Source organism: Microcaecilia unicolor, chromosome 2 (assembly GCF_901765095.1).
Source record: "Microcaecilia unicolor chromosome 2, aMicUni1.1, whole genome shotgun sequence".
NCBI lineage: Eukaryota > Metazoa > Chordata > Amphibia > Gymnophiona > Siphonopidae > Microcaecilia > Microcaecilia unicolor.
In genome coordinates this window covers 222,905,634-222,931,232 of record NC_044032.1, presented here as the reverse complement: position 1 = coordinate 222,931,232, position 25,599 = coordinate 222,905,634, and the positions used below count along the sequence as shown (strand labels likewise).

Genomic DNA, 25,599 nt, shown 5'->3' with positions numbered 1-25,599 from the left:
AGAGATCCACCAGGGGGGTGCCCCACGCCTGGAAGATCTGTCGCACTACTTTGGAACTGAGCGACCATTCGTGAGGTTGCATGATCCTGCTCAATCTGTCGGCCAGACTGTTGTTTACGCCTGCCAGGTATGTGGCTTGGAGCACCATGCCATGCCGGCGAGCCCAGAGCCACATGCTGACGGCTTCCTGACACAGGGGGCGAGATCCGGTGCCCCCCTGCTTGTTGACATAGTACATGGCAACCTGGTTGTCTGTCTGAATTTGGATAATTTGGTGGGACAGCCGATCTCTGAAAGCCTTCAGAGCGTTCCAGATCGCTCGTAACTCCAGAAGATTGATCTGCAGATCGCGTTCCTGGAGGGACCAGCTTCCTTGGGTGTGAAGCCCATCGACATGAGCTCCCCATCCCAGGAGAGACGCATCCGTGGTCAGCACTTTTTGTGGCTGAGGAATTTGGAAAGGACGTCCCAGAATCAAATTGGACCAGATTGTCCACCAATACAGGGATTCGAGAAAACTCGTGGACAGGTGGATCACGTCTTCTAGACCCCCAGCAGCCTGATACCACTGGGAGGCTAGGGTCCATTGAGCAGATCTCATGTGAAGACGGGCCATGGGAGTCACATGAACTGTGGAAGCCATGTGGCCCAGCAATCTCAACATCTGCCGAGCTGTGATCTGCTGGGACGCTCGCACCCGCGAGACGAGGGACAACAGGTTGTTGGCTCTCGCCTCTGGGAGATAGGCGCGAGCCGTCCGGGAATCCAGCAGAGCTCCTATGAATTCGAGTTTCTGCACTGGGAGAAGATGGGACTTTGGGTAATTTATCACAAACCCCAGTAGCTCCAGGAGGCGAATAGTCATCTGCATGGACTGCAGGGCTCCTGCCTCGGATGTGTTCTTCACCAGCCAATCGTCGAGATATGGGAACACATGCACCCCCAGCCTGCGAAGTGCCGCTGCTACCACAGCCAGGCACTTTGTAAACACCCTGGGCGCAGAGGCGAGCCCAAAGGGTAGCACACAGTACTGGAAGTGGCGTGTGCCCAGCTGAAATCGCAGATACTGTCTGTGAGCTGGCAGTATCGGGATGTGAGTGTAGGCATCCTTCAAGTCCAGAGAGCATAGCCAATCGTTTTGCTGAATCATGGGGAGGAGGGTGCCCAGGGAAAGCATCCTGAACTTTTCTTTTACGAGATATTTGTTCAGGGCCCTTAGGTCTAGGATGGGACGCATCCCCCCTGTTTTCTTTTCCACAAGGAAGTACCTGGAATAGAATCCCAGCCCTTCCTGCCCGGATGGCACGGGCTCGACCGCATTGGCGCTGAGAAGGGCGGAGAGTTCCTCTGCAAGTACCTGCTTGTGCTGGAAGCTGTAGGACTGAGCTCCCGGTGGACAATTTGGAGGTTTTGAGGCCAAATTGAGGGTGTATCCTTGCCGGACTATTTGCAGAACCCACTGATCGGAGGTTATGAGAGGCCACCTTTGGTGAAAAGCTATCAACCTCCCCCCGACCGGCAGGTCGCCCGGCACTGACACTGGGATGTCGGCTATGCTCTGCTGGAGCCAGTCAAAAGCTCGCCCCTTGCTTTTGCTGGGGAGCCGCGGGGCCTTGCTGAGGCGCACGCTGCTGACGAGAGCGAGCGCGCTGGGGCTTAGCCTGGGCCGCAGGCTGTCGGGAAGGAGGATTGTACCTACGCTTACCAGAAGCATAGGGACCAGTCTTCCTTCCCCCGAAAAATCTTCTACCTGTAGAGGTAGATGCTGAAGGCTGCCGGCGGGAGAACTTGTCGAATGCGGTGTCCCGCTGGTGGAGAGACTCTACCACCTGCTCGACTTTTTCCCCAAAAATGTTGTCCGCACGGCAAGACGAGTCCGCAATCCGCTGCTGGAGTCTATTCTCCAGGTCGGCGGCACGCAGCCATGAGAGCCTGCGCATCACCACACCTTGAGCAGCGGCCCTGGACGCAACATCAAAAGTGTCATAAACTCCTCTGGCCAGGAATTTTCTGCACGCCTTCAGCTGCCTGACCACCTCCTGAAAAGGCTTGGCTTGCTCAGGGGGAAGAGCATCAACCAAGCCCGCCAACTGCCGCACATTGTTCCGCATGTGTATGCTCGTGTAGAGCTGGTAAGACTGGATCTTGGCCACGAGCATAGAAGAATGGTAGGCCTTCCTCCCAAAGGAGTCTAAGGTTCTAGGGTCTTTGCCCGGGGGCGCCGAAGCATGCTCCCTAGAACTCTTAGCCTTCTTTAGGGCCAAATCCACAACTCCAGAGTCATGAGGCAACTGAGTGCGCATCAGCTCTGGGTCCCCATGGATCCGGTACTGGGACTCGATCTTCTTGGGAATGTGGGGATTACTTAATGGCTTGGTCCAGTTCGCAAGCAATGTCTTTTTCAGGACATGGTGCAAGGGAACAGTGGACGCTTCCTTAGGTGGAGAAGGATAGTCCAGGAGCTCAAACATTTCAGCCCTGGGCTCGTCCTCCACAACCACCGGGAAGGGGATGGCCGTAGACATCTCCCAGACAAAGGAAGCAAAAGACAGACTCTCGGGGGGAGAAAGCTGCCTTTCAGGAGAGGGAGTGGGATCAGTAGGAAGACCCTCAGACTCCTCGTCAGAGAAATATCTGGGATCTTCTTCTTCTTCCCACGAGGCCTCACCCTCGGTGTCAGACACAAGTTCACGGACCTGCGTCTGCAACCGCGCCCGGCTCGACTCCGTGGAGCCACGTCCACGATGGGGGCGTCGAGAGGTAGACTCCCTCGCCCGCATCGGCGAAGCTCCCTCCGCCGACGTAGTCGGGGAGCCCTCCTGGGAGGTGGCCGCAGTCGGCACCGCATGCGGTACCGACGTCGGGGACCTCACCCCGGGCGATGGGCCAGCCGGCGCCATGCTCGACGGTAACTGAGGCGCAAGCACCGCCGGTACCGGAGGGGTAGGGCGCAACAGCTCTCCCAGAATCTCTGGGAGAACGGCCCGGAGGCTCTCGTTCAGAGCGGCTGCAGAGAAAGGCATGGAGGTCGATGCAGGCGTCGACGTCAGAACCTGTTCCGGGCGTGGAGGCTGTTCCGGGCTGTCCAGAGTGGAGCGCATCGACACCTCTTGAACAGAGGGTGAGCGGTCCTCTCGGTGCCGATGCCTGCTGGGTGCCGACTCCCTCGGCGACCCAGAGCTCTCGGTGCCGACGCGGGAAGGGGACCGGTGTCGATGCTTCTTCGACTTCTTCCGAAGCATGTCACCGGAGCTTCCCGGCACCGACGAGGAGGACGTAGAATCCATCCATCGCTTCCTCGGGGCCGAGACCGAAGAGGGTCGATCTCGGGGGGGCTGTACCGCAGGAGCCCTCAGGGTAGGAGGAGACCCACCCGAGGGCTCACCGCCACCAGCAGGGGAAAGGACAGCCCTCACCTGCACTCCACTCGATGCACCACCGTCCGACGACATCAGGAGACGAGGTCCCGGTACCACTGACGTCGATGCAGCTATCCGATGTCTCGGTGCCGATGCAGAGGGCCGATGCCTCGATGCACTCGATGCACTGGCAGCCAAGGATGAAGGTCTGGACGCTGATGACGTCGATGCACACGATGACCCCGGTGCCGACGAAGCGCCCGAGAACAAAACGTTCCACTGGGCCAATCTCGCTACTTGAGTCCGCCTTTGTAACAGGGAACACAGACTACAGTTCTGGGGACGGTGCTCGGCCCCCAGACACTGAAGACACGAAGAGTGCCTATCAGTGAGCGAGATTACCCGGGCGCACTGGGTGCACTTCTTGAAGCCGCTGGAAGGCTTCGATGTCATGGGCGGAAAAATCACGCCGGCGAAGTCAAAATCCGAAATGACGAATTTGGAGCACCAAAACTTTAAGGGAGAAAAAATCTCGACCGAGGCCGAAAAGAGGCCTACCCCGACGACGAAAGAAAACTTACCGGGGCAAAACTGGAAATACGGGAAGGGGAAAATGAAACCCAAGGGGGTTTTCGGAGCACTTCCCGACAGATATAGAAACTTTTCCGAAGAAAAACACGTCAATAAAACACGGACGCGCGAGGTCGACTCTCCGGGGCTCGACACGACAAAAAACACAGCCGTACCGAGTGCGGACGAAAGAAGACTGGCCGGCTCGAGCCGGTTTCGGGCGGGAAGACGGCCGCGCATGCGCGGTGCGCGCGGGCGCGCGAGGACTAGCAAAGGACTTTGCTAGGAAGATTCCGATTGGAGGGGCTGCCGAGGACGTCACCCATCAGTGAGAACAAGCAGCCTGCTTGTCCTCGGAGAAATATATTTAAGCAAAAGAGAAAGAGAGAGAGAGAGATGTCTATACAAATTTTCCAATGTTTTTGACAAAGTTTTAATGTATCTAAAAATGTCAGAAAACAACATTTAAATACTCAAAAAGGCATCAGATCGAAAATATTCATAACTAACCAAACAATTATGGAGATCACAGTGTGATACTACACTCAAAACCACAGCATGACACCACAGCAAAACACTGCTTGCTTTGGTGGCTGTAGTGGCATCCAAGTACTGTAATTTAGAGTCTCAAAATCATACACTTGCTTCCAAAGCATGGACTTCATTCAAACTGTCTAGCAGTTCTATATGGAAGAATGAGCCAAAATTCTTCAAAGGGTGATGTGATGGATTGATCAACAATTAAGCAAACATTTAGATGAAATTATTGCTGCTCAAGGAGGTGCCACATGAAAGGCTCACATACTGTTTCATACAAGAAAACTTATTGTTGAAACTTTTTGATGAATAATACATCTTTTGTCTGAGCTATTTATTCATTGGGGTTACCTCTTGTTAAGGTTTAGATTTGCACAGTTTAAACTCAAAACATGATTTGATCCTAAACTGCACATAATACTAGGAGGTTCTCAACTTCTTCTCAGCACATAGTAAATTTAGATGTATCGTACAAAAAATTGAGTAACTGTTGCACACCTGAATGGTCTTTTTTTAAAAATTTTAAGTCCCCAGATTGCTCCTCTTTTTGTATTTTTAATTGGCTTTAGAAGCATGAACAAAATCATTGCAGGTAATATTTAGGATTATATACATAAAAAAAGAACACAGGTGCCTCACCTCAAAACTGAATCCATACTGCAACATGACATTTCTGATATCTTCATAGCTCAGTTCTATAGACATTTCATTTGCCAAATTTTCGAAGTGATATAGCAAAGGACCTAGAAGAGACACACCAAATTATCCTGCAAAGCCAATGACAAGAATGGGTCCATGAATTGGAAAAGTGTTAACTCATTGCACAATCAATTGGTAGTCTATCTTTATTCGACTCACATAAGAGCATGGGTCATGGAAGCTTAAATTACCTCTCTAGAGGTGGGCAGCCTTTAGTAGGGCTGAGGCAGGATGGTATAAAGAAACTTTCACTGCAAATAGAAGTACTGTTTACCAGCACCAGAACCTGTATTTACATAGATTTTAACCCAACAGTTTTTAAAGCACACCTAATTAATCAGAAAATTGGAATTCTCTTTCCCCAGCAGATTGATCTTATAGAAGTTTGATGAATTTGTGAAAGGCCAATAGTAGTAAGGATTTATTGCAAATCTAAGATAGTAATTTGATAGTGCTGTTGTACAACTTTTAGACTTAGATATTCCTTTTTAACCGTACATTTTATATTACAAATTTTACTGTTGGTACTATTTATGCTCAACAGTAGTAATATTAACAAACTGGATTATTTCTTTTACATATCCAGAGCTGACCCAACCATTACGCATGACTAGACAGTTGTCTAAGACAGCAGCTTCTGAGGAGTGACAAAGAGTAGTAGCAGTTAAAGCTAAACAATAGATCCTGACAGCTGCACAATCTCAGAGCCATTAGTACATACGTTTACCATCACAGTATGTGAGCACAAACAAATACAAAGCAAAGTTTAATATTTAAAAGCATGGCGTTCAAATGCATGAACTCTTAAACCATGGAAAGTATGTCTGTGGACACTAGAGGTGTCAAAGCCAAGAAACAATTCCTTCATATATGGCTGCCATATTTGCATATAGATTTCCACAAAGGTGGAGGAACGTGATCAACTGCGAGCACAATGCCAGGGAGGAGGAAGGAGCAACATTACCAACAAGACACTTTAAAAAAACTCAGAGGGGTGACGTATGTTCAATCAACAAACGCTTTTATTCCATGTAAGACTTGACACAGCCGTCTTTAATGATCTTCTTCACTTGGACAGTCTTTCTAAAGACTACCTGTGTAATGTGTGACCAGCTATTGGATATAGACATTTCGGTTCTCTATATTGTATTACCCATATTTAAAGACTCATGAGGCAGGCATCTTCCTGAAACACAGTGCAGTGTCGAGTCTTAAATAGAATAAAATGTTTCATTGATTGAACATACGTTGCTCCTCTGAGTTTTTTGGAAGTGTCTTGTTGGCCATAATGCTCCTTCCTTCCCCCTGCCATATTTGCGTACCATGACTGCATGTGTTTGGTTGGTCTTTCTGAACAATCTGAATTTGTCCTAGTGGTCGTGACCTCCTTGTGGCTGAATTGTCATAGCCTCAAATGCATATAATGCGTTCACAGTATTGTTCTGTCCTAGGATCTTGCTGTTGGGGGATCTGCCTTGGAGTGGGGGTTCAGTTCTTTACGATTCTCTTGCTCTCTGTTTGCCTGTTGTTATATGCTATTACATACCAATAAAATTAAAACTACAATAAAAGTATGGCGTTCTGGTAAGTATTTTTACAAGACTGCTGTGGAAGGGCAGGTGTTGAGATGATCATGATGTTTGCATTTTGTTATCAAAATCCAGGGGGCAAGGGTGTAAGGGCAGGTGCAAAGACAACAGAATTTATTTCTTATAAAATTGGTATACCCTTAAGTCAATATTTAGAAAGTCCTAATCTTTAAAAACTTAGCCATTGTAGAAAGAGACTCCACTAATTTGTTTTGAAGCTGCTAAGTAGAGGGAGACAAACTGAATCTGTGGCCAAAGTTCACCACTTGGTTTTGTAGTACACTCCACTCCCTCCTCCTACAGGTCACAGCAGCCATTTTGTGATTGAAGACATGGACAAAAGCAACTAGGGCTTCAAAATTTTCACTGTATGTTCTGGCAGCCAGTTTGATAGCAGAAACAGCATGGGCAGGAGCGACTGGGGAATCACTCCTGACCCAACTACGCCAGTAGACCACCAGGGACTAAAAGGTAGGCTCAGAGGGAAGCAGAGCTTGATCCTGTTTTTAGGGAAGGAGTGGAACCTGCTTTTTCTTTTGGCGAGGGGGGAGGGGGAGCGCAATGGGGACACAGCACTAAGTTTCAGTTTCAGCCAAAAATGCACTGGTTGGGCTGGTTTCAGGTCCGAAACCAAAACAAACTTGGTTGGCCTCTATTGCTAAGGACAGCAATACATAAATGGTAGACAAATCAATCATCATGGCCATAAAATGATTCATGTGCCAATCTTTCTCAGTGTGTGCATGATGAAAACAAGTTATAAAAGGTTACCTAGATTGATCCATATTCCTCCTGGTTTGAGTATTTTCCATATTGTCTCAATATAATCAATAATGTTATGAGCAGTATCTATAAAAAAGCAGGTTGCTATACAATCCCACATATCTGCAAGGGAAAAAAAAAAGACAGTCTTATTCAAGGATCATAATAATGGAAAAATAATTTTACAAAAATCTCTTTCTATACACACACAGACTGAAGACTTAGTTTTGCTACAGTCCAAAGTATCTTTGACAGAAATCTTTGCTCATAATCCAGATATAACACTGTCTACGGAAAAGCCAACATGGGTGATTTAGATCAAAAACAGTGTGGGAATCCCAATGGCTTGAAAAGATCTGCACATTCAGGAGCTAAATTTATAACAGGATGCCTATGTGAGAAGTACCAAAAGGTACCCATTTTATAAAGGCAACATAGGCATCTATGTACCCTTATAAAATAGGCACCCAGAACTAGCCCAGATAGTGTGTTAAATATATACCTGCTCCCAAAAATGGTGTCAATATATGTGTCAAATCTATATACTCCTGTATTTCATAAACACTGCATATATTTAACACCCACATGTAGATCACATAAAAGTGAGTAAACTCTTTCTATACGCTTACTTTTATGCATGTCTGCAGCCACGTAATTAAATAAAAACATCTTTGTTGCGTATAGCAGTTTTTGTGCATGGAAAAAGCTTTCTATGATTATCCCCTTAAACAATTTATTTATTATTTATCTGTTGCATTTGTATCCCACATTTTCCCACCTATTTGCAGGCTCAATGTGGCTTACATTGTTCCGTAATGGCGATCGCCATTTCCGGAAGGAGAAATACAGAGTTATATTGCAATAAGGTTCGTAGATGACAGAGTAGATTAGGCAAAACAAGTAAAAAGAATTCATTTTCATGATGAGAAATAAAATGGTAATGCATTAAGGTTCAATCGTGACAGAGTAACTTAAGCATTCAAGAAAAAAAGAGTTCCGTTTAGTCCAATTCTGGTATGAGTTTTGTTGTCTAGTATTTAGGATGGATCGTTATGGTATGCTTTATTGAACAGGTTGGTTTTTAGTAATTTTCGGAAATTAGTTATGTCGTGTATTGTTTTTGTGGCTTTTGGTAATGCATTCCACAGTTGCGCACCTATGTAGGAGAAGCTGGATGCATATGTTAGTTTACATTTTAGTCCTTTGCAGCTGGGGTAATGGAGATTCAGGAATGTACGTGATGTTCTTTTAGTATTCCTGGTTGGTAAGTCTATAAGGTCTGACATGTAGACCGGGGCTTCACCGTGTATGATTTTATGTACCAGAGTGCAGATTTTGAACATAATCCATTCTTTAAGTGGGAGCCAATGTAGTTTTTCTCTTAGGGGTTTGGCGCTTTCGTATTTCATTTTTCCAAATATGAGTCTGGCTGCTGTGTTTTGGGCAGTTTGGAGTTTCTTAATGATTTGTTCTTTGCATCCGGCATAGATTGCATTGCAGTAGTCTAGTTGACTCAGTACCATTGATTGTACCAGGCTACGGAATGTTTCCCTTGGGAAGAAAGGTTTTATTCTTTTGAGTTTCCACACTGAGTGGAATATTTTCTTTGTTGTGTTTTTCTCATGGCTCCTAGAATTTTCAGGCTATCTGAAACAGGAAGGGCAAAGTTTGGGGTTATGGTGGTGGGTTTGTTCATGTTGTCATGAGAGGATGAGGCATTGTGTTTTTTCTGCGTTGAGTTTTAGTTGGAATGCATCCGCCCATGAAGTCATGATTTGGAAGCTTTGTTTGATTTCATTTGTGATCTCTGTTAGGTCGTGTTTGAACGGGACGTAGATCGTAACATCATCTGATTAGATGAAAGGATTTAGGCCTTGGTTGGATAGCACTTTAGCTAGAGGTGTCATTAGGTTGAAAAGGGTCGGTGAAAGCGGTGATCCTTGGGGTACTCCGCATTCTGGTTTCCATGGTGATGATGTATTTGATATCACTTGATATGTTCTTGTAGTTAGGAAGCTTTTGATCCAACTAAGTACGTTTCCTCCAATCCCGAAGTATTCTAGAATATGTTTAACAGTATTTTGTGGCTTACCATGTCGAACACACTGGACATGTCGAATTGTAGAAGAAGTACACTATTGCCAGTTGCAAATGCTTGCTTGAATTTGGTTAGGAAAGTGATTAGTACTGTTTTGGTGCTGTGGTTTGATCGAAATCCTGATTGTGATTCATGTAATATTGAGAAATTGTTTAAGTAATCAGTAAGTTGCTTGGTTACCATACTTTCCATTAGTTTGACTGCCAGTGGGATAGATGCTACTGGACGGTAGTTGGTTATGTCATTTGCTTTTTTCTTTGTGTCTTTAGGTACTGGTGTAAGTAGCATGTTTCCTTTATCCTTAGGGAAGATTCCGTGTTGTAACATGTAGTTTAGGTGACTCGTGAAGTCTGTTATGAAGCGTTGGGGAGCAGATTTTATTAAGTTGTTGGGGCACATGTCAAGTTTGCAGTGGGATTTGGCGAACCTGTTGATCGTTTGGGTGACAGTTTCATCAGTAAGTATATCGAAGTTTATCCAGATTCTATCTGCAGGATATTCATCGTGGATTGGGTCCAGTCAGTCAATGAATTTTTCGTGGTGGGTGGTATTAGGTGGTAACGTGAGTCGTAGCTTTATAATTTTCTCATTGAAGTATTTACTAAGGTTGTCTGCTGATGGGGTATCTGTGTTGGTTGTAGTGACTGGTGTGGCATCTAGTAGTTTGCTCACAAGTAGGAAAAGTTTATGCGTGTCTTTATAGTCTGGTCCTATTTTGGTTTTGTAATATGACCTTTTGGTTTGTCTTATTGCATATTTGTATTTTCTTTGCATTTGTTTCCATGCGTTGTGTGTATTCATCTTTAGTTTTATTCCATGCTCGTTCAAACCTTCTAACTTGTGTTTTTAGTTTTTTTCAGCTCTTCATTAAACCATGGTATCGAGTTGTGTCTTCGTGAGGTTCTTCGTGAGGTTCTTGTTTGTAGTGGTGCTATGTTATCTAATGTGCTTCTGCATCTGTTGTCCCAATCCAGGAGATAGTGTATCGAGTCTGTTTGTGCTGTCCATTCATTTTTATAGAACTGTTGCTAGAATATTACTGGGTCAATTTGGCCTCTTGTGGTGTAGGTTGTACGTTCTTGATTATGCTGTGTGTCTTTATTTTGCCACTGTAGGGATAGGTTTAGTTTGTGGTGGTACATCTATCCAATTTGTATGTGTTAGTATTAGGTTTAAGTCTGATGACAGTTTGTATGTGATGAGGTCGAGTGTATGTCCTTTAACATGGGTTGCTTGCATATTTGGCCAGTTGAGGTCCCATAATTGGAAGAAATCCTTGCATTCATGTGTGTTGGTTGAGTTAGGATCTTCTAGGTGAAGGTTTATGTCCCCTATTATAAGTAGATTGGAGTTAGATACACGTGTTCGATATAAAGTCCATGAGGTGTGGTTGACATTCATGCCAGTTACCTGGTGGTCTAAAGAACAGGACAACATTTAGATGGTCGAGCAAGGTTGTATGGTGGATTCTGATTGAGGCAATTTCGAGTTGGGGTGTTATGGACTTGGCTGTTGTTGTTATGGTGAAGTGGGATCTATAAATTAGTGCTATGCCTCCTCCTCTTTTATCTTTCCTTGTCCAGTAAGTGATTTTGTAACCTGGGGGGCAAAAATCTAAAATTATGGGGTCATTTTGATCGTGGATCCAGGTTTCACAGATGAATAGAAGGTCAAGATTGTCTGTCGTAATCCAGTCTATTATTATTGCTGTTTTGTTGACTACTGATCTGGCGTTTATGTATCCCACTTGAATTGCTTGGTAGGAGTCAGTTAGGTTCGAAGTTGTGTTGATTTTTATTAGTTGTCTATTCTCTTGCAATCTGGGTTTGTTATGTCCTTTCTTTCCTTTGTATAGATTTTGTCCGCGTGTGGTAGTTCTTCCATTGTTTTGGTGGTTGTTGTTTTGGTGGGATATATTGTTTCTGGGTAATCTGTTGAGATTGTGTATTGTGGGTACGCTATTGGTATCTGTGAAAGGGGTGGTTAGTGTGTGGTGAAGTAGGGATAGGGAGTAAATTAATAGCAATTTGGCGGTGTTCATTTTGGTGTTAGTTCGTTTTGGGCTATTAGATGATCAGATATAATGGTTGTTTTGTTGGTCTTTGGCAACTGTCATGCAGTTTAACTGTTGTATATCACTTTCAGAAACCTCGGGCCACTTTTTTGTGTTCATGCGTCATTTCTTTTTCGCTTAATAATTATGTTTTGTTTGAATTTCAAGATCTTTTAAAGACAGACTGGATATGCGTATAGGAAAGAAAACTGGGGAGGATGGTACCAATATGATGGGGATAAGGTAGAGATGAAAAATAATTGACTGGGAACAGGTAGGGATGAGGACCAGATTATATCCCAGAGCACACCTCTAACCCCAAGCTACATCTTGCCTTTAACAAGAAGGGGGGGAACCCCCTCTGAAAAATACAGAATGGGGTCATTCCATGTCAAGTGGTCTGATTTCAGAGAAGTGCCCTGCGCGACCATCACGGATTTCGATGAAATTTTATGTGAACATTCATACATGTCCCCAATGAACATTGGTAAAGTTTTACGTTTGCCAATGCAATACTTGCTGAGATATAGTAATCTGTTTGACCCCATACTGCAGCCTTCTATGGTATGACTCTGAGATTTCGGCAACTTTGAGACACTATCTCCGGCAATATTTTGTTGAGAGAAACAAAACTTGGCCATCTTGTACAACTTTTTGCGCTCTATTAAACAAAATAATAAAAAAATCTTCATGAGCGATTTCCATGAAGAAACCTTGGAGCAAACGTGGCCCGAAAAATTTGCAGCTCAAAAAAATTGTAAAATTTGACTTTTTATATCGCTGGAATTAAAGGTGTGATAAATGTGAAACTTTGCACACTACAACTTATCAACACAAGGTTTTCGAATATAAAATTTCATTCTCCTAATATTTTCCATTAGTTCACAAATTGAGTGTAAAGTTGATGATTTTTGCAAAAACGCCAAAAATAAAGTATTTTTAGCCCACTTTTACAAAAAAAGACCTTCTGGAAACTCTTTTTAATCATTTTCATTAAAAAGAGCATGTTTCAAACCCCTTAACAAAGTAGGGTTGGTTTTTCATCGCTGGCATATAAGGCCCTACAAATAGGGACAAAGTTGAGGACGTTGCTATCGCATGCTGCTATCGCAACATCACATGCATTCTATTATTTTTGTTTTATACAGACATTATTTGTACCTAAATTGCGTTGGTCCATTGTGACATTGTCACTACAGTAACCCCATCGCCATAGGGGTCACGCCCAATAGCTGTGCAATACCAGCAACGGGTGGGTTTCTTGGATGAGGATCCCAAGCCTACTTTTTAAGGGGTTTGCAACATGCTCTTTCTAATGAAAATGATTAAAAAGAGTTTCCAGGTCTTTTTTTTGTAACAGTGGGCTAAAAATACCTTATTTTTGGTGTTTTTGCAAAAACTCATCAACTTTACACTCAATTTGTGAACTAATGGAAAATATTAGGAGAATGAAATTTTATATTCGAAAACCTTGTGTTGATAAGTTGTTGTGTGCAAAGTTTCACGTTTATCACACCTTTAATTCCAGAGATATAAAAAGCCAAACTTTACAATTTTTTCGAGCTGCAAATTTTTCAGACCACGTTTGCTCCAAGCTTTCTTCATGGAAATTGCTCATGAACATTTTTTTATTATTTTGTTTAATAGAGCGCAAAAAGTTGTACAAGATGGCCAAGTTTTGTTTCTCTCAACAAAATATTGCCGGAGATACAGAGGCATATTTTCAAAGCAATTTGGGAGGCTAAGTTCCATAGGTTTCTATGGAACTTTGGGAGGCTAAGTGCTTTGAAAATGAGCCTCACAGTGTCTCAAAGTTGCCGAAATCTCTGAGTCATACCATAGAAGGCTGCAGTATGGGGTCATACAGATTACTATATCTCAGCAAGTATTGCATCGGCAAACATAAAACTTTACCAATGTTCATTGGGGACATGTATGAATGTTCACAGAAAACTTCATTGAAATCCGTGATGGTCGCGCAGGGACCACCAGACCACTTGACATGGAATGTTGGTAACAAGTGAATATGGTTTTGTTAGCAACAGCCTTTTTTTTTTTTTTTTAAATACAATGATATGAAAGTCTCCCCCCTCCGATTTCCCCTATTATTGCATACACGTCACACTGATTAGTTTTTGATCTTTAAACAAAATGTAATATTAAATAAAGAAAACCTGAGTAAACATAACAGTTTTTAAATTATCACTTCATTTAAGGAACAAGTTATATAACACCCATATTATCCATGTGAAAAAGTAACTGCCCCCTTAGTTACTCAGCCAATGATCAAATTTAATTAATAATTAGATTCAGCTGATTGAACACAGCCATGCTTAACTGCAGCCAGCCCAGTTGAAATGAAACTTCATTGAACCTTACCATGAGAGTAAAGGAATCACCACAAGGTTTCTGCAAAAATGCAATGCCACGATGAAAGGAAATTCCAGAAGAGATGAGGAAAAAAGCTGTTGAAATATGTCCGCCTGATATCAGTCTGGAAAGGGCTTCAAAGCCATTTCTAAAGGTCATGGACTTCAATGAACCACAGTGAGAGCTATTATCTCCAAATGGAGAAGACTTGGAACACTGGTGAATCTTCCCAGGAGTTTCTGGCCTGACAAAGTTACTCCAAGAACACAGCAACAACTCATCCGGGAAGTCATAAAACATCCCAAAAGAACATCCAAAGAACCATAGGCCTCTCTGTCTTCAGCTAAGTCAGTGTTCATGAATCCACAATAAGAGAGAGACTGCGCAAAAATAAAATTCATAGGCGAGTAGCAAGGCGGAAACTGCTGCTATCCCAACGCTCGCTTCACGTTTGCAAAAACATACCTGGATGATCCCCAAGCCTTTTGGGATAATGTTCTATGGACAGATGTATCAAAAGTGGAACTCTTTGGACATCACACGTCCTATTAAGTCTGGTGTAAGACAAATACAACAACCTACAGTCAGAACATCATACTGACAATCAAACATGGTGGTCGTAGTGTGATGGTGTGGAGATGCTTTGCTGCCTCAGGATCTGGAGAACTTGCCATTATTGAAGGAACCATGAATTCTGCATTGCACCAGAAAATTCTTAAGGAGAATATCCGGTAATGTGTATGTGAGTGGAAGCTGAAGCGTAACTGGGTTATACAGAAAGATAATGATCCAAAACATAAAAACAAGTCTACATCTGAATGATTGAGGAGAAATAAAGCTTTGGAATGGTCTAGTCAAATTCCTATCTTGAACCCAATAGAGATGCTCTAGCAGGACCTGAAAAAATCAGTTCATGCATGGCACAAATGCGTCTGAATTAAAGCAGTTCTGCAAAAAGGAGTGGGTTAAGATTCTTCAACAGGGATGTGAGAGACAGGTATCAAATTATAGGAATAATTTGGTTGTAATTATTTCTGCTAAAAGTGTTGCAATTAGTTGTTAAATTTGGGAGACAGTTACTTTTTCACATGGGCAATATGCATCTTGGATAACTTTGTTCCTTAAACAAATGAAATAATTTAAAAACTTGTGTTTGCTCAAGTTCTCTTTGTCTAATACTACATTTTGTTTAAAGCTCAGAAACTATTCAGTGTGACATACATGCAATAATAAGGGAAATCTGAGGGGGGGGGGGGGCACTTTTTCACATCACTGTAGGAAAGCAACCTGGAACTGAAAGAAGGGGGGCCAGGAAGGGAAGAGATGAGGTTAGATACTAAACCTGAAAGAGATTCCTCAGATTGTTGCATTAGAAATCTTTTCCTCACTGGTAACACTACTTTAACAAAAAACATTATGCGAATGTGTGCACACAATTCATGTTGCAGCTCTGCTACACCCCAGGGAATTATGTGATTATGTGCACGGTTATATAAAATTGTATAATTATGCAGCATGTAGCAGAGCTCAATGAAAGGCTAGCAAGCACAAGTGACTGGCAGTCATTCAGTCAACCTGCCATGTGCTCCTGCTGAGTTGGTGAAGGGAGCAGCACAGAGTGTGATACACTGCTTGCTGTTAAATTATGCAATTTCTTTTTGGCACAGCAGGGAGGGAGAGGGTATGCTCATCTGTCACTATTTTTATGGCTTGCAGAGGTAGGCAGGAGATTCCCCGAGAGTTTTTTTTTTTTTATATACCTTAGAGAACTGAAGAGGAAGAAGATGGCCTTGGAAACAATTCTTTCAGATGGATGGCTACTAAGACAACAATTTAAAATATTTTTAACATTGGAAAAATTGGAAGGGATGACCCCAGGAAAAAAAAAAAAAAATATATATATATATATTTTTTTTCAAATTAGCCAGAGCAAGTGATCTGCTGCAGCAGAGATGGAATCGAGTGGGCCATCAGGGAGCCAACCTCTACTGGCACAGGCAGAACATATGATCCTGGCCTGACTAGAGGTGCAGGAGGTTGGTAGGGAAGGAAATTAGAGGGGAAGGGAGGATAATAAAAACCACAATGGCAGTATGAGATATGAAAAAGGGTTGGAGACAGGAGTAGAGGAGGTGGCAGCAGTTAAGGGAGGGGAAGGAAGAAGAGGAGAAGGGGGAGGGATAGGAAGACTTGATTCATTCCCTCACACACAAAAACATACAAGCATCCTCCCTCAGTTGGGTGCACATTTGCATACCTTCCTCATCACCCCCATGCTACTCAAGCACCATGCAGATACTCACCCATACAGTGCCTACAAGTTACATACAACCCATCCAATTACTCATTACCTATGCAATCACACTGTTGCACAAACTCCGCCCACACTCTCACTCATGTGAAATATGCAATTGTGCAATGCTTGAAGCATGCAATTTTCAACCTGTTTAATTTGTGCAACATGTTTTATCTGGGCTTCCAAAATGGTATTTTTAAACAATTTCCATGACCTGTGCTGACTTAATGCTTGTAATTGCTCCTTGTAGCTTCTTTCTAGCTAGTTTTCTCATTTTATCATAGTCTCACTTATTACTACAATAGTTTTATTACTGTCCTTTCAGTGACCATCTCAAATTTGATAGCATGATGATCAATATTCTCCACTGTTACTCTCCCCACCAGATCCTATGTTCAAGTGAGAACTAGAACTAAAATTCCCCCCCCCCCCCCAATTCTAAGACCAGTTGCTCCATGAAGCAGTCATTTACTTTCCTTAAAATCCCAAATGAGATATTCACCAAATAAAGTCTTCACCAAATAAGTTTATTACTGAGTTTCCATATTTAAGAGCCAGTTTAATCTGTTAGCATTTCACTACTTGTTTTAAAATCCTGTCAGGTGGGTGAAAGTAAACCCCCAATGCTATATGCCTCCTCCCCACCATAGAAATTCCAGAATGCAATTCTTTTCCATAACAGTCTTAATTAACTCTATGGAATTCTTTATATAGTGCCACACTACACTGCCCAAAAAAAAAATAGTGCCAGCTGGGTTACTCCCTCCTTTTCTGCTGTCCAAAAATGGGTAATTCCTTTGTTGGACAGCAAAGAGGTATCCGCAGCTGGTATTGTTCTTTTATGAGCAGCAGAAACAAGCAGGGGATTTCCCAGTACGTTTTTCTTTATTTTTTCTTTCATTTAAAAGAGTGTGAGAGGAGAATTCTACTTCCAAGCAAAGAAAGAAACAACTGGGCCACAAAAAAAAAAAAAAGTGATGGCTGTTCTGTTAAGTAACAAAAGAGCCAATATATGCATCTGACAGGTCATGTGTATGTCCCAAAGCTAGTCAACACGTCAGTACCAGTATAAGCGTAAAGCAAAAACATAAACCAGTCAACCTATGACATATCAATTGATGTCAGAAGGCAATCTAATTATATGGCTTTCCGAAAGTTAATGAAAACCTTTTTATTTAGAAAATTCTTAAATATGAATTAGTTGTGTTTTAACTGTAGATTGTTTACTAATTTGTAAAATTTCTGACGTTGGTCCTGTTTTCTTTCTTTGAAAGCCACACTAAACTTTGATGGTACGTATGGGATATATTATTATTATGCTGTACAGTTTACTACTTTGGATTCAGTAGGCTGGAGTTTACCTCTTTCTGTGTAGATCTCTTGAAAATCTCCTGCTACCATAGAAAGGTTGACACCTGATGGGAGATCATGGGGATTTACATCTGGAAAATGAATCTGTCGTATCTGATCTGCAGACCTCCTGTTGTTGCTAAACTGATGAATCCAAGGATAAAGTTTAAATGAATTAACTTGAGAACATCTGCAAAATATGATAATCACATGGGTTTAATTGTACCGGCATGGTTTAAAGTATTGCCCCATAAGGAAAGAAATGAAGATTTAGTCTAACAGTTACTTGAAATTTACTTTAGAGAGTTTTTGCCTTGGTTTCTTTATGCTTGTAAAAAAGAAAAAAAAAAAACTTCTGAAATTTGGGGCAAGGGATAGAATTTTTTCCTTACCACAAGAACTGTTAATCCTTTTCTTTCTATTTGAATTGCATCTAATCAAGAAATCAGGACAATGCACTGACATCTATCTTTATAACACAATTGTTGAACTCAATTTTATCTGTACATTGTTACTTCTAAAGGAAACCTTAACATTGGCAAATATTTGGTCCCATTAACATCCTCAATACATGAAGTTTCCATACTGTGTAAGATTTTAAGTTCCACCATTTCTAAAAATACATCATTTGGCATGCATTGTTTCTGCTTTTCTGCTTATGAAAATATGGAAATGGTTCAAATTAAAGGCAGTTGAAAAGTAGTGCAATGAGCTAATATCTACCCTACTGAAAATAACTGATCTGATATAAATGAGGTCTTTTTCAATAAGGTCTAAGTTTAAATTGGCTAGAAAATCCATACACATGAATATATATATTTTTAAATTTTACAATCAGAACATTTGCAGAAAATCAAATATCTAGGGTTTCCTAGCCCATTATAAACCAAAAAATTCTACTGCTTTGTCACTCTCTTATCTCTCCCCCCCCCCCCCCCCCCCCCCGTCCGACTCTCATCCACCCAGCTCTCCCTGTTTCTCACCTAACCTACCCTCTCCCTCTTAATGTGAGACTGTCATTGGAATGCTTTTGTGCCTTTGTGTTTTACTTATATATTCTGATATTTGTCAACATGGAATGCTTTTGTGCCTTTGTGTTTTACTTATATATTCTGATATTTGTCAACATTTGCTTATTTCCAATCTAAAGAAGGGTTACCTTTAGAAATGCTAAGTAGTAGTAGTAGAAAGCTAATCAAAAGATGTATTAAGTTAGTCCAATAAAAAAGGTATCTTTTTTTCCCTGTTTTATATTTGTTTTGATTTCTATTTACCAAGAAAATATACAAAATAAAAATCAATCACATTATTCAATCTAGCCCACATAATTGAGAACTCCCTAGAACAAGTTAATATAAGAATGAACAATAATATTCTCTTAAAGCAGGTACACATCAATAGCAAATTAATAAACCCTACCCAACCTATTGACACATCAAAAAGAAAAAAAAAACACTACTTGGTTTTAGATGAAAGAAAGCTCTCCAAATGACAAGGATCTAAAAAAAAATATATGGGAAAATTAGGTTCTTACCTTGGTAATTTTCTTTCCTTTAGTCACAGCAGATGAATCCATTACAAATGGGTTGCGTCCACCTACCAGCAGGGGGAGATAGAGAACACTGAAAACCATAGTGCCTCTAGGACAGCTAGCTCCATCTGCATCTCAGTATTTTGAAGCTTCCAAAGCAGTGTTAAACCGCAAAGTAGCATAACATGAACTTTCCTCACAGCGAATGAACGCCCCAGAACAGGAGCAATAACACAAAGGAGGGACGAACTCAACCTCCTGTAACAGAACAGTAAACAGAAATCCTGAAGACTGTTTTCCAACTTCTCTCAATGAGGGAACATGTCTGCAGGAAAAACTGAGCACAAAACAGAGTCAATCAGGGAGGGATCATGGATTCATCTGCTGTGACTAAAGGAAAGAAAATTAGCAAGGTAAGAACCTAATTTTCCCTTCCTTGTCATCAGCAGCAGATGAATCCATTACGAATGGGATGTATCAAAGCAATCCCTAGATAGGGCTGAAACAAGCCACACCACGCGCAAGCACTTGTGCTCCAAAAAGCACGTCTCTCCTGGCAGCCACATCCAGCCTGTAATGACAGACAAAAGAGAGCTTAGAAGCCCAAGTAGCTGCACTATATATCTCTTGAAGAGAGAGTGCTTCCGTCTCAGCCCAAGAGGAAGAAATCGCTCTTGTGGAATATGCCTTAAAGGCATCAGGTGGAGGCCGGCCAGATAGCAGATATGCAGAAAAAATAGCTTCCTTAAGCCAACGAGCTATAGTGGCTTTAGACGCTGGAGACCCTCTGCGAGGGCCTGACAACAATACAAAAAGGTGATCAGAGGTCCTGAAAGCATTAGACATCTGCAGATACTGCAACAGAGCCCTGCGCACATCCAGAAGGTGCAACTGCCCAAAGGATTCCAGAAACGCTGAAACCACCTTAGGCAGGAAGGAAGGCACTGTAGGTACCGTTACTCCGGACTCTGAGAATTGCAGAAATGGGTCTTGACAGGACAGCGCCTGGAGGGGCTCAGACACCCGTCTCACCAAAGTAATGGCCACCAAAAAGACTGTCTTTAGAGTCAGATCCTTCTCCGAAGCTCGCCTCAGCGGCTCGAAAGGCGAACACTGAAGAGCCTTTAATACTAGCCCTAGGTTCCAAGCCAGACAAGGAACCCGCACGGGAGGACGGAGCCGCAGCACCCCTCTAAGAAACCGTGCAATATCCGGGTGCGCAGCCAGGGAGAGGCCAGCGACCTTCCCCCAAAAACATGCCAAGGCTGCCACTTGAACACTCAGGGAATTGTAGGCCAAGCCTTTCTGTAAACCATCCTGCAAAAAGTCAAGAATCGGCGAGACAGAAGCCCGCATAGGCGTGATCGCTTTAGAAACACACCAAGCCTCAAACTGGCGCCAGATCCGAGCATAGGCAACGGAAGTGGAATGCTTGCGGGCCTGCAAAAGAGTGGAGATGACCTTGTTAGAATATCCCTTGTCCCTTCAATTGCGCCCTCTCAATAGCCATGCCGTAAGACCAAAGCGGCATGGATCCACCATGGTCACCGGGCCCTGCGTCAACAGGTTCGGTACCAGAGGCAAAGGAAAAGGGGAGCCTCCACCAGCATCCACCGGAGGTCCGCATACCACAGCCGCCTGGGCCAATCCGGGGCAATGAGGATTACCACTCCTTGATGCAGCAGAATTTGCAGGATGAGTCGCCCTATCAAGGGCCAAGGAGGGAACACATACAGAAGGCCCGGGGGCCAGGGTTGAGCCAAGGTATCCAACCCCGCCGAGCATGGATCTCTCCGTCTGCTGAAAAAGGACGGGACTTTGGCATTTGTGCTTCAGGCCATAAGATCCGCTACGGGCGTTCCCCATTTGGCACAGATCTGAAGGAACACTTCGTCTGCCAGTTCCCACTCCGCAGGGTCGATTTGATACCTGCTTAGAAAATCGGCTTGCACGTTGTTCTGACCTGCTATGTGAGCTGATGACAGAAGCTGCAGATGTAGCTCGGCCCAGTGGCATATCTGAGCGGCCTCTGCAGTCAGTGCCCGACACTGAGTGCCGCATTGTCGATTTATGTAGGCCACTGCTATCGTGTTGTCCGACAGAACTCTGACAGCCAGTCCCTCCAGAGTCTTGTGAAAGGCCAGAAGAGCCTGAAATATCGCTCTCAGTTCCAAGCGATTGATGGACCACCCCGTTTCCTCGGGTGTCGACAGACCCTGGGCATAGCTTCACTGGCAATGTGCTCCCCAGCCCTTCAGGCTGGCATCTGTTACCACCAGGCAACAATCGGGAAGCGCTAGCGACATTCCTCGCTGCAGCATGCTGTCTGAGAGCCACCACTCCATACTGAGCCGGGCCGCAGGGAGCCTCTTGAGTCTGCATTGATAATCCTGGGACATAGGAGACCATCGTTGAAGCAGGGCTATCTGCAGAGGTCTCATGTGCGCTCTCGCCCATGGCACCACTTCCAAGGTGGCCATCATCGACCCCAACAGCTGGACAAAGTCCCAAGCTCGCGGGCGAGGCATCCTCAGGAGCAGACGGACCTGATTCTGAAGCTTGCACCACCTTTGGTCGGGTAAGAAAGACAAACCCCGAGGCCGTGTTGAACCGGACCCCCAAATATTCTAGAGATTGAGAGGGGGTCAGGTGACTTTTGGGTATATTGACGAACCAGCCCAGAGATTGCAGTACCGAGACCACTCTGGCTGTTACATGACGACTCTCTTCTGCCGAGTCCGCTCTGATGAGCCAGTTGTCTAGGTACGGGTGAACCTGAATACCCTCTCGTCTGAGAAAAGCAGCTACTACCACCATTACCTTGGAAAAAGTTCGGGGAGCTGTGGCGAGGCCAAAAGGCAAGGCCCGAAACTGGAAATGTTTTCCCAACACAGCAAACCAGAGGAACCGTTGGCGCGGGGGCCATATAGGAATGTGCAAGTAAGCTTCTTTTAGGTCCAGAGATGTGAGGAATTCTCCTGGCTGTACCGCCGCAGTGACGGAGCACAGGGTTTCCATGTGAAAATGCCGTACTCTTAGTGACTCATTAACTTTCTTTAAGTCGAGAATGGGCCGAAAAGACCCTCCTTTTCGCGGCACCACAAAATAAATGGAGTAACGACCACAGCCGTGTTCGGCGGGAGACACAGGGATCAGGGCCACTCCAAGGTGCAACAAGACTTGTAAGGTCTCCTCTACCGCTGCCCGTTTGACGGCAGTGCTGCATCGGGACTCCACAAACACGTCTCTCACTGGGGCACCGAATTCCAATCTGTAACCTTCTCTGATCAGGTCCAGTACCCACTGATCTGAGGTAATCTTGGTCCACTCCTCAAGAGGGAAAGGCGTCCTCCTATAGCTGTAAAGGAGGAGTAGACCAGCCATCATTGTGGAGGACGGCCCCAAACTCCTGGCCTTGAGCCTGCCGCTGCGGAGTGTTTGTCCAAGCGAAAAGAGTTCCTCTGCTGAAAGCGGGCACGTTGAGTAAACCCAGCAGAGTGCCCCGGGCGATACCTTCTAGCTTCACGGAAGCGAGGTCTGGAGGAGGAGGGCACCACTTGACCCTTGGAAGAAGGCCACGGCCTATCCTCAGGTAACTGCTGGGGTTTAGCATCCCCCAGGTCTTTAACAATCTTCTCCAACTCCTTTCCAAATAACAGAAGGCCCCGAAAAGGCAACTTCACCAGCCTTTGCTGAGAGGCCATGTCAGCCGCCCAATGGCTTAGCCATAGAAGGTGACGGGCAAACACCGCCACAGACATCTGTTTAGCCGAAGCTGTGACCAGATCATAGAGGGCGTTAGCTAAAAATGACAAGGCTGACTCCATTTGCGGTGCAACCTCAGCGAGGGACTCCGCACCATCCACGGGTTGTTCCACTGCCTGTTGTAACCGAGAGAGGCAGGCTCGAGCAGCATAAGAACTGCAAACAGACGCCCTTAAGGCTAAGCCCGAAATCTCAAAGGACCGTTTTAACTTTGATTCCAGCCGCCGGTCCTGAATATCCTTCAGGGTGACCCCTCCCTCTACTGGGAGGGTGGTCTTTTTTGTCACCGCCGTGACTAAGGCATCCACTTTAGGCATCCCAAAATGGGCCAAGTGCTCCTCACTCAGAGGGTAAAGATGCCCCAGCGCCCTGACCACTTTCAAGGGCCCCTCGGGGTCAGCCCATTGAGCAGAAATAAGCTCTTGGATGGAGTCATGCAAAGGAAAGGCACGAGCAGGCTTCTTAGTACTCACCATCCTCGGATTACCAGAGGAGGCCTCACCTTGAACAGGGTCATCAATAAAGAGGGCCTGTAAGGCATCAGAAATAAGTGCTGGCAGCTCATCACGGTGGAAAATCCGGACCGCAGTGGGATCATCCAGATCCAGTGGCAAACCGGCACCTTCCTCTGGCTCTTCAGACCACGAAGGCCTGCCAGATCCCTCAGAGTCCCCACAGCACAACCATGGGGGGGGGGGGGGGCGCCACTCTCCGACAGGGAATTTACCTGTCTATGCTTAGCATGCATCCAACGTTCAGGGGAATCCACTTCTGACATCAGCCCCGGGCCATCATCTGTCAGAGGGGGACCAGGTAGCAACGCAGTGTCAGACACCTGCGGCAGAGCTCTTTTCAGCATGAAGGCTTTATGTAAAACAAGCACAAACTCGGGGGAGAAAAACTCACCCTGACCTCCCGTCTCCGAATTAGGAGCCACGGGGAACGGAGCTCCTCTGGTAGCCTCGGTCCGAGGCCCCCCTCTGCTCTCTGACTCCTCCGCAATCGTGGGGGTCAAGCCATGCGACGCTTCCAAGATGGCGCCCCTTGCCAGCTCCATCGAGCGGGAAGAATCATCGCTCGCCATGCTTGTACTGGCTCTACCGTCTAAACAGCACATTTTACAGAGCCCCGCTGCTGATCTGCGCTTGCCACAACGGGACCAGCGCTTAACTGCCTCAGCAGCCATCGCCGAAAAATGGCGGAATAAAATTCAAAATGGCGGTTTCGCGCCCAAATCACCCCAATCAGGACGCCGCCCGCGGGCCCTCCCCGGAGGAGCCGAGTACTGCTCTTATCGCCAAGGGCCGAGTCCACGAGCTCCCGTCACGCTGCACAGTCGGGAAAAGGCTCAGAAATAGCAGCGCTGAAAAGCGCGGTTTTTTTTTTAACACTGTGAGGAAAGTTGGAGGCAAACAGCTACAGAGACACTCCGGAGGCAGAAGAGGGTGGGAAAGGCAGGGAAAGGGCGAACCTATATGCCTGCATCCACACAGGGGGGAGGGTAAGGCAGGGAAAGGGCGAACCTATGTGCCTTTAAAGTGGGCTCCACTTAGCCACAACACCCCTGCTACAACTGGCAAAAGCACAGGAGCCACCCCAGGCAGAATCTTGAAGGAGCTGAATAAGCTGCGTCCAACCCTACTGGGAGATAGAGAAATACTGAGAGGCAGATGGAGCTAGCCGTCCTAGAGGCACTATGGTTTTCAGTGTTCTCTATCTCCCCCTGCTGGTAGGTGGACACAACCAATTCGTAATGGATTCTGCTGCTGCTGATGACAAGGAAATAGGAATTATTTTCAATTGTAACCAAGCATTTACAAAGGAATTTAAGAAAGTACCTCCCCCAGCCAAAACCTTCATTTCTATAAAAGATGTTGGAAGTTGCCACCCACTCTTAGCTACTGTTCTTATGGTGGCAATTGTGGGGAGTCTGGAACTGCATGTGCAAGAAAAGCAGCCACTGAGCTAAATGCCAGGACCACAGATCCTTCAGCAGTGTATATGGAAATCTGGGGGCCAAAGCATTAAAATTATGCCAGGGTTAGTGGCATGTGTCCAATTTAAAATAGCACTGTAAGTTACCACTTAAATACTGAAAATCATTACTACATTTCTATAGGATTCTCTAAGGAGAGGAAGGGATGGTAGATGGCATGGATGGGCAGACTGCTAGGCCTTCCTTTTTCTCTGTTTCTATTACACATGGAAAGAAAGTGGTCATTTTGCCAATTAAATGGAAATGGTTTATTTCAAGAAAGAACATTTGCTCAGAAGAGAGACTGCATGTCACTTGGCAAATTCGGTGACAACAGGCACACTATCAGGAAAGAAAGTGTGTGCCTTCTTTACACAAACTGGACAGTCTGAGAAGAGAATGCACACTGTTATCAGTAAATAGCATTTCATTGCATACGACAGTTCATTCCTATAAATTATATGGGCAAACATGGTAAAAATGAGAGTACTCTAGAATCATCCTGTTGATTTTATGGAAGATTGTAATCATGTTAAAAGCCATTATTTTCTTTGCCTTTTCAATTTCACACTGATATTAAACTTAAGCTTAGGGTCAGCCCAGAAGTAGTGCTGGACACTAACATACAAAAGATATAGATCTGAT

At 44.5% G+C, this 25,599-nt stretch overlaps 1 protein-coding gene across 2 annotated transcripts in view; it reads right to left on the bottom strand.

Annotated features, from left to right (window-relative positions):
• The window catches only part of CARNMT1 (carnosine N-methyltransferase 1), an 80,927-nt gene that overhangs the window by 5,361 nt on the left and 49,967 nt on the right, over nt 1-25,599 (bottom strand). Inside the window, exons 5-7 of one of the 2 annotated variants that reach the window (XM_030193728.1) lie at nt 17,695-17,873; nt 7,526-7,639; nt 5,106-5,209 (exon numbers count right to left, since the gene is read on the bottom strand). In XM_030193728.1, the coding sequence (XP_030049588.1) occupies nt 5,106-5,209; nt 7,526-7,639; nt 17,695-17,873 (397 nt within the window). Of the gene's footprint in view, nt 1-5,105; nt 5,234-7,525; nt 7,640-17,694; nt 17,874-25,599 lie in introns of those variants that run through there. The other variant, XM_030193729.1, reaches the window with a different exon arrangement.